The sequence below is a fragment of the Acartia tonsa genome, chromosome 2 (genome assembly GCF_053477335.1).
Source record: "Acartia tonsa isolate MP-2025a chromosome 2, ASM5347733v1, whole genome shotgun sequence".
NCBI lineage: Eukaryota > Metazoa > Arthropoda > Copepoda > Calanoida > Acartiidae > Acartia > Acartia tonsa.
The window spans coordinates 18,182,286-18,197,784 of record NC_137261.1 but is presented as its reverse complement, the minus strand read 5'-3'; the positions used below and the strand labels follow the sequence as shown (position 1 = coordinate 18,197,784).

Genomic DNA, 15,499 nt, shown 5'->3' with positions numbered 1-15,499 from the left:
ACATAACTCCATCCATTCTTCTGAGAAAAAAAATATAATTAAATGTAAAGCAAAGGTTAAAACGTTCATTAATCTCTAAATTCACATTAACAATTTATTTACAGATCCTGGAAGGAGATAAACTCATGGATAGCAGATGTAATTTTTTATTGATATACTAGTGGCTACGCCCCTAGAGGCTTGTAGGGGCATGCAAACTGTTTTTTTTTTCAGCCACTATATAGGGTTAGTTATATATTTTTGCGATGTATCTTGGGAGGGTGGTGTTACTCTTCCCCAAAATAGCTAAGATGAAAAAATATGCATGTAAAAAATTGGCAAAAACTCTTATTTAACCAGTTGACTAATCGTAATAATGGTTATTTCTCGCATAGTATTATAAACGGCTTTCCGCGGATATAGAATTTACAATCATGGATGAGAACCGGTTCCTATCCACCGGATTCGTATGAATACGAAAAATTTCTTTAAACTTAAACAAACATATCTTTTATTTTTAAAGGTGAAGCTTTTCTATTATAGGGGTCTGTTCGTCCGTCCGTCCTCTTTTTGTTAAATCAAACAGGTTAGAATTCTGTAATCGATTTCAAACTTTGCATGATAATTCCTATAACAATTAGGTACGTATGTCCTTTAACAGTATCCTGTATTTAAGACGTTTTGCAAAAAAATAGACTTATGCATTAATATTCTGCGTATTCAGTTCTGGCTTTCTATAAGTATTAATGTTCGTTTGTCCTACCGTTTCAGGACTTCGCTTTATGAATGTTGTCATCCTTCTTTCCGATAAGGTTAAATAATACCTAGCATTGTATGTTGGTAGCAAAAGCTAAAACGTTTTTAAACAAGGATGACAACATTCATAAAAGCGAAGCACTGAAACGGTAGGACAAACGGACGTTATCACTTATATAGTATCAGAACTGAATAATCAGAATATAAATGTATAAGAATTGGAGCAAAATTGTAAGTAAATTTGTTGAAAAACTGCTTGATGCAGGGTAATGTTTATGGACATACTTACATTTTAGGACTTGATTATAGAGTTGCTTTGCTTATAACATTATACTTTGTTGTCCCAGAAATCAACATACCAAAAATCAGATCAATCAGATTATTAGATCACATAAAAATTTGTTGTTAAAAAAGTTTTAAAAAATCAACATGTTTAAAATGGATGTACGGAAATTCTTGTAAAAGTTATAGAGTTGTTACGCTTTCTAAATCGTACCTAACTACTACAGGAATCACCATGCAAAGATTGAAATCGATAGGACAATTTTAACATGCCTAAAAAAGCTATCCGCTAGTGACGGACAGACGGAAAAGCTTTGCTTTTAAAAAATGAAGTATGGGGCTTCATTGACGGACCACTAGCACTTAAAAAGATTCTTAGCATGTGAGTTGTAAAATATAATTTACATTGCTATTATCCTATAGAATTTCTATGTTGGACAAGAAGGGAAATAGTAAAATATTTTACCACATTCACTAAAAAACTGCATCGTGTTATCAACGTTACTTTTAACTCAACTCAAGACATTTTTTCGCCTCTAAACATATAGAGGAAGAAAAATTAAATACATCCCAAATAACCAACTCTAAAATTAACCGAGTATTTTTTTAACGGGGAATGTTAATTTTACCTTGTTTAAAAAATGCATTAAAAAATATTTTTAAAGTCAAACCTGACATGTTTTGTTAAAACAGTGCAGAGTTTATTTCAATTGACATAATTTTAGTTAACCTATATTGACCTTTTATTTTATCAATTCTTGCACAAATTCGTGGTTACTCATTACCTAAAACCTATTTTAAATAAGCCATTATTTCATACAGTTTGACTTTTGCAAAGTGTTTAATAGATCATTGTAACAAGTAGTTCATAATATGACCTAAATAAATAAAGTGGTATATATAACAATGAGCTGTTTATTGCACTAGTCCCTAAAGTTTTATAACAACGCTTCTTTTTCGTATGGAGCTAAAGGGATACGGTAATGGCCGATAAATTCTGTAGATTGGCATAAGTGTTTGATACATTTGGACACTCAAAATTCAATGAAAGTCCCCAGGGTTGTCAACAAAAAGGAAAACCTTGGTATAAAACTTTAGGGACTCGTGTAATCAACAGTCCCATGTCCCCTCCCTCCCTAAGATACATACCTGTGACTTTGAGATGTATGAGTTTGCTCATTTTTGGATCTGTGCTCACTTGACATTCATATATACCAGAGTCACCTTCTTGAGCATTTCTAGATAGATATATAGATAAATAGATAGATAGATAGATAGATAGATAGATAGATAGATAGATAGATAGATAGATAGATAGATAGATAGATAGATAGATAGATAGATAGATAGATAGATAGATAGATAGATAGATAGATAGATAGATAGATAGATAGATAGATAGATAGATAGATAGATAGATAGATAGATAGATAGATAGATAGATAGATAGATAGATAGATAGATAGATAGATAGATAGATAGATAGATAGATAGATAGATAGATAGATAGATAGATAGATAGATAGATATATAGATAGATAGATAGATAGATAGATAGATAGATAGATAGATAGATAGATAGATAGATAGATAGATAGATAGATAGATAGATAGATAGATAGATAGATAGATAGATAGATAGATAGATAGATAGATAGATAGATAGATAGATAGATAGATAGATAGATAGATAGATAGATAGATAGATAGATAGATAGATAGATAGATAGATAGATAGATAGATAGATAGATAGATAGATAGATAGATAGATAGATAGATAGATAGATAGATAGATAGATAGATAGATAGATAGATAGATAGATAGATAGATAGATAGATAGATAGATAGATAGATAGATAGATAGATAGATAGATAGATAGATAGATAGATAGATAGATAGATAGATAGATAGATAGATAGATAGATAGATAGATAGATAGATAGATAGATAGATAGATAGATAGATAGATAGATAGATAGATAGATAGATAGATAGATAGAAAGAAAGATAGATAGATAGATAGATAGATATATAGATAGATTAAGCTATTTTTTAGTTTCAACGTAGCCATAAACCTTCCCAGGATATGTGCGAAGCATACACTGTAAAGGAGAACCGTATCGGTTCAGCGGTTAGAGAGATCCATCGCTACAGACAAAAATACAGGCTATGTGTAATGATTTACATTATCCATTAATAAACCTTAAAAAATAGAGGGGGGAAATGATAAATATAAAATTATGTTCCTTATGATAATATTCCAGGCGTTATATTCCGTATTAACCTCTAGGGCTATCTTATCTTATAGATAGATAAATATATATTTATAGAAAGATAAAAATGTGTACCTTATGATAATATTCCAGGCGTTATATTCAGTGTTAACCTCTAGGGCTATCTTATCTTATAGATAGATAAATATATATTTATAGAAAGATAAAAATGTGTACCTTATGATAATATTCCAGGCGTTATATTCCGTATTAACCTCTAGGGCTATCTTATCTTATAGATAGATAAATATATATTTATAGAAAGATAAAAATGTGTACCTTATGATAATATTCCAGGCGTTATATTCAGTGTTAACTTCTAGGGCTATCTTATTTTATAGATAGATAGATAAATGTATATATATATATAGAAAGATAAATAGATAAAATTGTCTACCTTATGATAATATTCCAGGCGTTGTATTCAGTGTTAACTTCTAGGGCTATCTTATCTTCGGATGAAAAAACTACATTATCAACAGAGAGTATGGCGGAATCTCTTTTTCTTACCCAAGACACCTAAATAAAATATTTGAAATGATTAAAACTTCTGTAGTATGTACCCAAAGGGGAGTGGTGGGTACTAGGTGCCAGAAGCTCGTAAACCGTGAGCAAAAAAGTTGATATATCCTATTATATAAAGTAGTAAGCTTTTTTTGTCTTTAGCGAAGGATCTCGCTAACCGCTAAACCGATATGGTTCTCCTTTAGAGTAAATCTTTTTATAGGTCCCAGGGTGGTGGTCCAAATAGGTACTACATTTAAATGGGGAAAAATAATTCAAAATTGGTTATGGATAAACAATACTCCAAAAGTGAAAAAGCTTGAAAAAAACTGTGCTTTTGAAAAGTATTCGGCTAATATTAGAGTAAAACAATAAAGAGAGAAGCGGTTAAATGTATTTCCCCTTACCGAGGACCCTGTACCGTCTTTCAATTGGGTCTTTGAAAAACTACCAATAGCGTTGGGAATAGTAACACAGCCAAGTCGCTACAAAAGAGCAGAAATAAATTTGCTAACAGACTAAAAAGGTCTCCAACAGGGGGATTCACGTAGTTGTCTGGTTATACATTTATACTATAAATTTATTCTGCTAATAACTAAATACAGGAGGAGACTGATTTATGTTTAATATCCATTTTCAAAATATTCTCATTAATTTGAAAATATTACCTAAAGTTAATGGATTTTTCATAAAAAACAAGGATGACAGCATCCTTAAAAGCGAACCTCTGAAATGGTAGGACACACGAACAATTAAACTTCTAGAGTGACAGAACTGAAGAGGGAGAAACTTAATGCTTAAGTCTAAAAAAAAATTGTGAGCAAATTTGTTGCAAAATTTCCTAAAAACAGAATACTGTTAAGGACATACTAACATTTTTAGGACTTGATTATAGAGATGCTTCGCTTATTACATTGTACCTTATTGAAATAGGAATCAGTAAACCAAAAAAACAGATCAATCAGATGATTATATCACATAAAAAATGTTTTTTAACAAAGTTAAAAATCAACATGTTTAAATTGGACGTACGGACATTCTGGTAACGATTATAGAGTTGCTACTAAATCGTACCTAACTACTACAAGAATCATCATGCAAAGTTTGAAATCGATAGGACAATTCTAACAGGCCTAAATTAACGAAAAGACTATCCGTTCTGAGCGTACGGACGGATCGACCCTAATTGTAGAAGTTATGAATTATAAAAATATTGTCCCAGGTATATGGGAGGGAGGGGACACTAGTCTTCTAAGTTTATAATAACATTTTCTTATTCGTTAACTCAACAACTTTTCACGTTTCTACACGTTTCAACCACTAATTGTAATCTACAGAAGGTATAATTTTGTGTTGCAATTATTGGGGATACACATCAATTTATCGGTCATTGTCTTATCCCTTTAGATCCCTGTGATATTGAAATATGTGCTTATTAAAGTTGTACAGTTTCAAAAGCGAAGCTGCTCTTTACCTCAATAGTATATCAATTAATTTTATATATATTTAGGTTAGCTTATAAAGTAGCTTCTTTTATGAAGCTCTTTGTAGTGCCTATGAAAAATAACTTCATACAAGTGATCATTGATAAGCCAATATACAGACAAAATTACCAATAGCAGGCCAGTATACATTTTAATTAATTAATGGTAGGCGCCATTAAAAGCTTCATATTTTTTTATTTAAAAATTACATATTATTTATTGGCAAAAAAGTACAAAATTACATAGAAAGAGGGGACAATGGGCTGTTTATTACACTAGTCCCCAAAGTTTTATAATAACGTTTTATTATTTGTTGGCTTAACAACTTTGGGGACTTAAGTTTATTTTGATTGGTTATTTTATTAAGTTGAGTGTTCAAAAGTTTTAATCTACAGAAGGGATATTTTGTGTTGCATTATTGGGGATACACATCAATTTATCGGCAATTGTCTTATCTCTGACAAACTGAGATATAAATTTCAATGTTATCAATTTCCTGCTGATATAAGTGTTTTATAATTGGATAAATTAATTGAATTTGTCTTGTCTTGTGCAAAAATATGACAAGGACGAAAATCAATAATAAATTTTCCATTATGGCTTCAAAACCGATTAATATCCGGTGGATTAGAACCGATTTTTAGCCATCTTGAAAAAAAACATGTATAGCATCGAATTAAAGGCAATATTCCATGAATATTGAAATAAAAATAATAAAATCAATACAAGTTTTGATACGCCGGGTAAAATTTTTTGGGGGGGTAATTTAAATTTTATTAAATATTTAGTATTAAATTTTTTTTTTATAAGAGATTTGGTAAATGGTTTGGGGTGCCTACGGCACTCCCAGGGTAGGGGTAAATTTTAAATGGGGGGGGGGAGGGGGTAATCGCCCCATTACCCCCCCCTTGGACGTCTATGCAATGAGAGGCTAGTATACACTGTAATTGACCAATTGTAAAATTTATAGTGGCCGTTTATCTGTATGCCCAGTAAGATCTTTAAATAGCCAAACAATTAGAGGAGAAAGTTAAGAGGGGCGTCGTAGCTCAGTGGTAACGCACTGAGTTACGGTGATGAGAGTTCGAGTTCTAGTCCCCATGTGGCAACTCGAATTTCTCAGTTGAATACATTCACGCAACTTCCCCTGGTTGTGTAAGAAAGGGATAATTGAGTAAGTTTGGATACTCAATAGTCACGTACATAATATCAGTACTACCCTTATCCCAAGCCAGGAATAAGGTATAATCAACAAGGGAATTAAATCTAAAATAATATTTGGGGGGCAAATGGAGAGGTCGTCAATTTTACGATATGTTGCCCCCCAACGACAGCTGAAAAACACGTATAGGTTTCGTGATTTTTTTACGAATTAATTTCGTTATTAATATGAGCTGATCCCAAGCTCCTCTGCGGAGAGCGTCATTCATTAAATTTGGGACACCTGCCATACTCGGCGAGGGTGAGGTAATAATGAGTAGCTCTCATGAGATAGCGGGTCAAGTCATAAATGTATTCTGGCAGGTTATTGGTAATTTAGTCTGTGTACTGCCCTATCATTAGTCATTTGTATTGTATGGTGTCATTTTTTTATAGGTACTGTAAAGAGCTTTGTAAAACTATTTTCAAAGTGTATTTAACTGCCAATACGAATACAAAATATTTATCCTTTTATTTACTAAGTATATTTGCGATAACTTTTATTTAATGAAATCTTCCAATTTTTAACATGTACAAAACGGCCTGCTTACTTGCTTCAAGATCCATGTCAGATCTATATAGGAAATAAATGTCTACAAACAAGCTCAAGTTTTCCAAGGAATATATGACTAAAACTCTTAGTGCTCCAATAATCCATAATAAACTCTCATTGCCCAGAACGATAAGACTCATTATTTTACTTTATAAAAAATAAATTCCTTTTTTTTATTTCATGTAGCTATTTACCTTATATTGATGTATTTAATTTCTAATCATAAAAGAGAAAATTTAAATTTATAATATAATAAATTTAAGAAAACTCTGTTTTAAAAGAATTCGATTGTGGCGACATTTTGTGTGGTCAAATATTAAACTAAAATTGTAATCAGCATCATTAACCCTTTAGTGATGGTAATGTAAAGAAAAAAATATAATTTAAAAAATCTTTTTAAAATCATTTAAATTATTAAATATTTACTTTCTTTTAGATAGTAATGCCGGGTGAGGAAAATAGATTTATTGAGAAATAGATATGCATATAGAAAACTAGCCAATAGGGAGATAATTATATCGAGCCAACTCTAGTATTCCTATATTTTAGCGAGATTCTTCGGTACAAACAAACAGACAGACAAACACACATCCTGTTACTTTATGACAAGGATCCCTGAATCCAGGCTTTTATTGGTGATGTTTAAAATAAAAATAAAAGAAATTACCGTTTTTGATCCTATCTGTCTCACTACACACGAGATTATAGCATCCTCTCCAATCTAGATAGATAGATAGATAATAGATATAAAGATATTTAGACATAGATTCTCCTTCGATTTTAAAGTGATCCAGAGCATCATCAGCTTGTATGATAAATGGGATCCTAGAGACAACGAAAGGATTGCGCGACATTTGTCTGAGAAGTCCTAACTGTGCATGGCAATGAGTTGCCCCTGTTTATGGTCCAAAGCATTTTCTAAGTATTTATGTCACGTGAATGACATAGCAGCAGTAGAAACTATTTTTAACGTCTTTAGTGATGAGATGGTGTCCGGCCAAAAATTGAACCTATCACCTCTCTGACGACGAGCGATTGCGCTACGTGTTGAACCACATTCGCAGGTCTAGAATGACACATAAATGTTTATGAAATTATTCAAGGCTTGAGAGAAAGATTTAAGAAATTATAGTATCTACTTCAATCTAAAATAGGATTAAAGTAATGATATGATCTTTAGTGTTCTAACAAAAGTAAACAAAAAAAAATTTTAAAAATCAAAATCAAAAAATTAATACCAATTTGTTAACCTGGACCTTCGGCACCACGTGGCTTACAAAACTGATTTTAATCTTATAATTTTTCATTTTAATGTAAGCAGAAAGCTGTTTATAATACGATGCGAAAAATTACTATTCTCAGAAAAATGAGAAAATGCTGAAAATATAATATTTTTACAATTTTATAGGAACAGCTGTAAAAACAGGATCTCTGTTTGTCTGTCTGTGTGTACGAAGGGTCTTCCTAAGTGCTCAGCCGATACGGTTCTCCTTTACAGCGTAGCCCTAATAGGTCCGGACCAGGTTTATGACTATTTATGGGAAGGGTACCATTCTTTTCAAAGAGATATCGTCAAAAATAAAAAATATAAAGATCAAAGTAGGGTTGTCCAAATAAATATACCCCTGCTGTAACATTAGTTCTCACATATATAGATAAAAATAGGGTTGTCCAAATAAATAAACCTCTTCTGTAACATTTGTTCTCATATATATATAGATCAAAATAGGGCTGTCCAAATAAATATACCCCTGCTGTAACATTAGTTCTCACATATATAGATCAAAATAGGGCTGTCCAAATAAATATACCTCTTCTGTAATATTTGTTCTCATATATATATAGATCAAAATAGGGCTGTCCAAATAAATATACCTCTTCTGTAACATTTGTTCTCATATATAGATCAAAGCAGGGCTGTCCAAATAAATATACCTCTTCTGTAACATTTGTTCTCATATATAGATCAAAGCAGGGCTGTCCAAATAAATATACCTCTGCGGTAACATTAGTTCTCATATCCAGATCAAAGTAGGGCTGTCCAATCTCACGATTTTTATTCTCTATCTTTACCCCTGGGTAACCTAAAATAAATTATATCAAAATTTTATTTATTTTATTAGTGTGCCATTCAAAATGATGTTGCTCTAAATTAACATGAATTTCAAATTTTTCAACCTTTGACGTAGTAAAATAAAAACTGGATAAAAGATAAAAAAAAGGGAGGGAGGAAACATTAGGCTGTTTATTACACTCGTCCCCAAAGTCTTATAATAACTTATAATATCTTATTTGTTGAGTTAAAAACCTTGGGGAATTTAATGGAATTTTGATTGGTTGATTTATTAAGTTGAGTGTTAAACGTTTCAACCACCAATTTTAACCTACAAGGGTTAATTTTTGGGATGTACATCAATTTATCGGCCATTGTCTTATCTCTTTATATCCCTGAATCTATATTGTGTATGAGAAGATGTATGACCTGAATTACCAAGAAGACTGCTCAAGTCCAGAGGATTCGAATTTTCTCCAATATTGCCTAAAAATTTTTCAAAGGTTAGCATGAGAAACAAGTATAAGATACTAGCAGGTATTCCTTTTTTTCTCAAATATTGCCTAAAGATTTGTCAAATGTTAACATGAGAAACAAGTATGAGATATTAATTGGTATTCAAATTTCTCAAATATTGCAAAAAAATGTCAAAGGTTAGCATGAGAAAAAAGTATAAGATACTAGCGTGTATTCCATTTTTCTCCAAGTATAAGATACTAATTGGTATTCCAATTTTCTCCAATATTGCCTAAAAATTTGTCAAAGGTTAGCATGAGAAACAAGTATAAGATACTATACTATTAGTATTCCAATTTTCTCAAATATAAAAAATTTTCAAAGGTAAACATGAAAAAGAAGTATAAGATACTAGTTGGTATTCAAATTTTCCTCAATGTTGCCTAAATATTTGTCAAAAATTAACATGTCTAAGAAGTATACGACACTAGCATGTATTCAAATTTTCTCTAATTTCAAGAAAAACCTAACTATTTGAAATGTTGTACTTTTCTTAGAATTTCCTAAATGTTTTAAATTAGTTAACATGACTATGTAGGTTAAATTAAAAAATTTCAAAGGTTAGCATGAGAAACAAGTATAAGATACTAGCAGGTATTCCATTTTTCTCCAAGTATAAGATACTAATTGGTATTCCAATTTTCTCAAATATTGCCTAAAAATTTGTCAAAGGTAAAATAAGAAAGAAGTATAAGATACTAGTTGGTATTCAAATTTTCTCCAATGTTGCCTAAAAATTTGTCAACAATTAACATGTCTACAAAGTATACGACACTAGCATGTATTCCAATTTTCTCTAATTTCAAGATAAACCTAACTATTTGTAATGTTGTACTTTTCTTAGAATTTCCTAAATGTTTTAAATAAGTTAACATGACTATGTAGGTTAAGAGGTAAAAAGGTTTTAAATTTTTCTCCAATATTGCTTGAATATTTACAAAGATTAGTGTGACATAGTTGTAGATTTAAATGAAAAATTCAACTAGATAATGAGAAGAATTTGTCAATATAGGGAATGTTGAATATCAAAATCCACAGTGTTAATTATAAACCATATGACAATATAACCCCAAGGTGAAAGATTTTATTGGATACAAGGACGTCAAAGGGGGAGGGGGTAAAAGGGTAATTACCCCCCTCCCCCCCCCCCCCAAATAAAAAAGTTTGGATGCCCCGGATTGAATAGGTAAGTTTTATTACCCTTTGTTTGCCTTTGTGCAGAAAAAGTCAGAGGGTGATAATAAACCCCAGGACAATATAACCCCTATGGTAAAGAAAGCTTTGACATAGTTGAATGTAATATTGGTATTTTTAAAAATCTCAGACAAGAGGTCCATTTTTATCTTTATAAACGCATTTCACTAATCATTTCATTTTCAATTACACTAGTCAAATATTAATAGTATTTTTTTGTATATTCACAATTTACAGGTAGAATAAAATATGGGTTGCTTTACATCCTTAGAAGGAAAAGACTTCATTGATAGTTGATAGGTATAAATATGATAAACATATTTTCCTATTGTCTACATATTTGTATGGTGATACTGCATAGTTTATTATTATCATGTAAATGACTTATTAGTCATAGAGGAATTATCTTTTCCCATCTATAAACATTTCAAAGCTCAGAAGCAGCTTGCTGAAGCCTGTAAGCCTCATAGAAATCAACCAATTACAATTTTAAAAAAAACTGGAAGCAAAAACCTGACCCAAATATGGAAATCCCTCTTTTCAAAACATCCCAACAGGTGTAAATTTAAGGCTTATTCACAGCTGTCATGTGGCTGCCAAGCCCTGGAAGTTATACATATTCAGGCCTAATCGATTACAGCAGCAGATAACTTTCTATATAATTTCTTTTAACCACCAATTTTGGTGGCTGTGGCAGCAAAATGTTTGAAAACAGTGCAGCTGGCGTTATTGGTTGAATATCCAAGTATGGTTTTGCATTTTAATCATCTTTAGAGCTAAATTAGCATTTAAAAAAAATTTCATTGGATTAATATTGTATGAAATATCCACACAAACTATAGTATACATGTATATTATTCTACAACTGCCCGTAGCATCCCTATTATATAGATATATAGAAGGGCAAAAAAACAGCCTAAAACCATCCAGAGACCTGTAAGAAGCTTCATTCTAAAGGAGAATCCTATTGGTTCAGCAGTTAACAAGATCCTTTGCCACAGACAAAAAAGCTTACTTCTATATAAAATAGGATAATGACAACCATAGTTTGACCACATTATTTAGCTGTGTTATCAAATATCCCCCTCTTTTAGTTATATCTCTATGGACTCTATGTATGTATAACAATGACAACCATTCTTAAACCATGAACATACTAGAGTATGGATATTAAACAAAAACAGTGCAGTAATGATATTTTTCATGTTTTTTATTAAGAATTCAAAACAAAAACATCTAAAAATGTAAGTATGTCCATGAACAAATAGTATTCTGTATTTAAACAGTTTTGTAATAATTTACTTGCAATTTTGTTAGATCTATACAATTAATTTCTGCTTATTCAGTTCTCTCAAGTGATTATGTTCGTTTGTTCTACCATTTTAGAGCTTCGCTTTTATGGATGTTGCCATCCTTGTTTTGTATTTTATGTCTGTCCTGTTTTATTATTTCAAGTCACCAACTATGGGTACATTCTTCATATTTTCCTTATTTATAATTTTACACAGTACTTTCAATAGGCTTATAAAAGGTAGTCGCGGCCACGCCTTTAGCTTAATTTTTTTTTTTTGTATTTGAATAATGGGGAGCAGATACGTATCCTAAAACCATACAATCACTCAGGGACATTAAATTGTTTATACAGTAGTCCCCAAAGTTTTTTTTATTCGTTGGCTTAACAACCTTGGGGACTTCTATTGTATTTTGATTGGATGGTTCATTTAGTTATGTGTCCAAACGTTTCAAACACTAATTATTAATTTACAGAAGGGGTAATCATCATGGGGATGTACATCAATTTATCAGTCATTATCTTATCCTTTTAGATCCCTGACAAAGACATAAATTTTACAATAAATAGACATCATGTCCTATACATTTTTATTTTTCTATTATTTTGCACATTTTCTTTGCCTTAATGATTATACATAAAATTACCACTTCTGTAGATTAAAATTAGTGGTAGAAAAGTTTGGACAGTCAACTAAATGAAACAACCAATCAAAATTGATTTAAGACCCCAAAGTTGTTTAAACCAAGTAATAAGAAATCGTTATTATAAAACTTTGGGGACCAGTAAAATAAACAGCTCATTTTCCCCTCTCTCTATCTGCCAGCAGACAGTCAGAAGGACGGACACTTACTGTTATAGGGTAGCCTCATTACTAAAATTGAACATAAAATGCAAATTGTTGTTAATAATGATTTAAGAATTGTGTAACCTTTGGTAAAAAAAAATTGCAAATAATTTGCGATAAAAATTATTGTTTTCTGTTTGATTGATAGTTAGAATTTTTTAACATTTCTTTGCAAAAATCAGGAATTTAAGGAGTAATTATTTTAAAAATAAAATGAAGAATTTTTTCTTTTTGCGTGTGCGTTTTACTTTTAAGACTTTAAAAAAGGAGTAGATCTCTAGAATTTGGTATGGCAGTTGCTTTAATGGAGTATAACGTGGATTTGTGAAAAACGGCGGATGAACCGCTGCTTCCGCCTAAATCCACCAAGTTCTTTTTTCTCGTTTTTTCACCAAATTAGACATTTTTGAATCATTTAGAAGAAAAAATACATAAAAACAATTTCTCCTCAAATCTTATTAGATCTAGCCTTATTTAAGATTAAGAAGAATATCACAAAATGTCCAAAAAGAAAAAAAATATTAATAACTTTATCCTATAAATCCTGGAAAAATATTCCTTCACCTTGATTTTTCTTTAACTGGAGTTCTTTTAATAAACAATAGTTGAAAAAAAATAACATTAGATCTATCTATTTATTTAAGTAATTCCTTATTTAACCCTTCCAGATCGGGGGGGGGAGGGCTCAAAGAGCCCCCCCCCCCTCTAGTTTTTTTCAATCTCATTTTTTTTGTAGGTAAGATGGAGAGCTGTAACTTCATGACTTTTTAAGTTTAGTGATTATACGTCGGCAAGAGTTGATTTTATTAGGATATCTGGTCTGTGTCGGTCGTGGTGTCCGGTCAAAGTCGGTTGGGTAGCAAAAAAAATTATAAAAAATTCTAAATAAATCTTAATTTCTACATTATGACTTTTGTGTATAAGGTAGAAACCTAAAATTTTTTTGGTGAATACTTAGATATCAATGACCATCTGAGAAAAGTGGTGTTATGATCGTTTGACCGCTCCCTGACCGACTTTATGACCGATTTTTGTCCGGCTTTTACTACAGACATATATCATGAATATCGTGGCTTCTATTACAGCTAGAGACCTATAATTTTTTTTGGTAAATCCTTAAGCAATAATAAAGAAATAAAAATATTAATTTGCGCCGCCAATCGCCGTTTTACCGCCGTAACCGCCGAAAATGGCGGTTTCCGTTATTTGCCGTTTTTCGGCGATGATCAGAAAAAGTAATTTTTTTGTTATGAAAAATAAAAGTTCGTCCTAAAATTTGGTCATCCTAGCTGCAAAATTGGCCGCTCTACAGCTGTTTTAAAATTTAGCGGCTGGCCGCTAAAAAGCGGCTAAGGAGCGGTCTGACTGCTATGACAAGAAAAAGTAATTTTCTCTAAAAATACACATGAACCACCAGAAAAAAAAATCACGTCTTTATCTGTACCAGGAGCCGAGATAGAGGGGGGGCTCTTTGAGCCCCCCCCCCCCCCCCCGATCTATTAAGGTGGGAATTGGGGCCCGATAATAAAGTAACAGGATCTATGTTTGTCTGTACCAAAGGATATCGCTAACCGCTGAACTGATTTGGTTCTCATTTACAGGGTATCTTCTCATAGGTCATTAGAAGCTTTATAACTATTTTGTGGGAGATTACCTCCACCCTCCCAAGAGAAATCTTCAAAAATACAAATAAAATTGCCACCAGGCGGCGAATGTGTCATAGATACGGGTGATCGTAACATAGACAACCTTTTCTCAAATTATATATTTTAAGTAGCCGCCTGTGATTATACTGTAGATAGAACATAAAATTTTTTGGGCTATGGTTGATATTACTTACTATATTAGTCGGCCTGAATGTACTAAATAAGTTATATCTGTTTAGAGAAATTTAACCTCCTCCAAAACTTTGCTTTAAAAAAGCAATATCAGCCTCATATTATGTTCAGTGTAATATTCTTATGAAAGTCAGTGTGATATTTTTATGAATCAAAAGCCTTAAAAATCTTACCTGGAAGAAACAAAATTAAAAGCAAGTAACACATTATCGTTGTTTTCATTTTTATATCTGAAAATATAATCTTTCTATAAAAGCAAGTAACACATTATCGTTGTTTTCATTTTTATATCTGAAAATATAATCTTTCTATAAAAGTAATAGGATGTCCATCAGTCTGTACCAAAGAATCTCGCTATCCGCTGAATCGATATGGTTCTCCTTTACAGTTTAGTTTCACATAGGTCCGGGGAAGGTTTATAACTATTTTGGGGAGTGTACCACCACTCTCTCTAGACTATGAATTCTTTGGGATGATTTGACGCCATTTTCCCTCTCCCTGTATCTTTGAATATACAGCCTCTAGAGGCTATGAGTGCAGCTATCAGAACAATAATTAGGTATTTCTCTTATTTCTTTTACAAATTTCATCGAAGATTCATATTAGTTTGATAATTTGTTAGGGATATCAAACCATCATAAGAGAAATAATGAATTCCTAAATAAAAGTAACATGATCTTTATGTGTGTTTACCGATGGATCTAGCTAACCACTGAACCGATACAG

General features: G+C 31.6%; 1 protein-coding gene across 1 annotated transcript in view; it reads right to left on the bottom strand.

The window, feature by feature from the left end:
* The window catches only part of LOC145312734 (protein amalgam-like), a 44,398-nt gene extending 29,386 nt beyond the window's left edge, over positions 1-15,012 (bottom strand). The window contains exons 1-6 of the mRNA XM_080151985.1: positions 14,947-15,012; positions 9,517-9,573; positions 9,030-9,118; positions 7,702-7,755; positions 3,691-3,812; positions 2,167-2,255 (exon numbers count right to left, since the gene is read on the bottom strand). Of these exons, the coding sequence (XP_080008111.1) occupies positions 2,167-2,255; positions 3,691-3,812; positions 7,702-7,755; positions 9,030-9,118; positions 9,517-9,573; positions 14,947-14,995 (460 nt within the window). The 5' untranslated portion in view covers positions 14,996-15,012. The remainder of the gene's footprint in view (positions 1-2,166; positions 2,256-3,690; positions 3,813-7,701; positions 7,756-9,029; positions 9,119-9,516; positions 9,574-14,946) is intronic.
* Between the last annotated feature and the right edge of the window lie 487 nt (positions 15,013-15,499).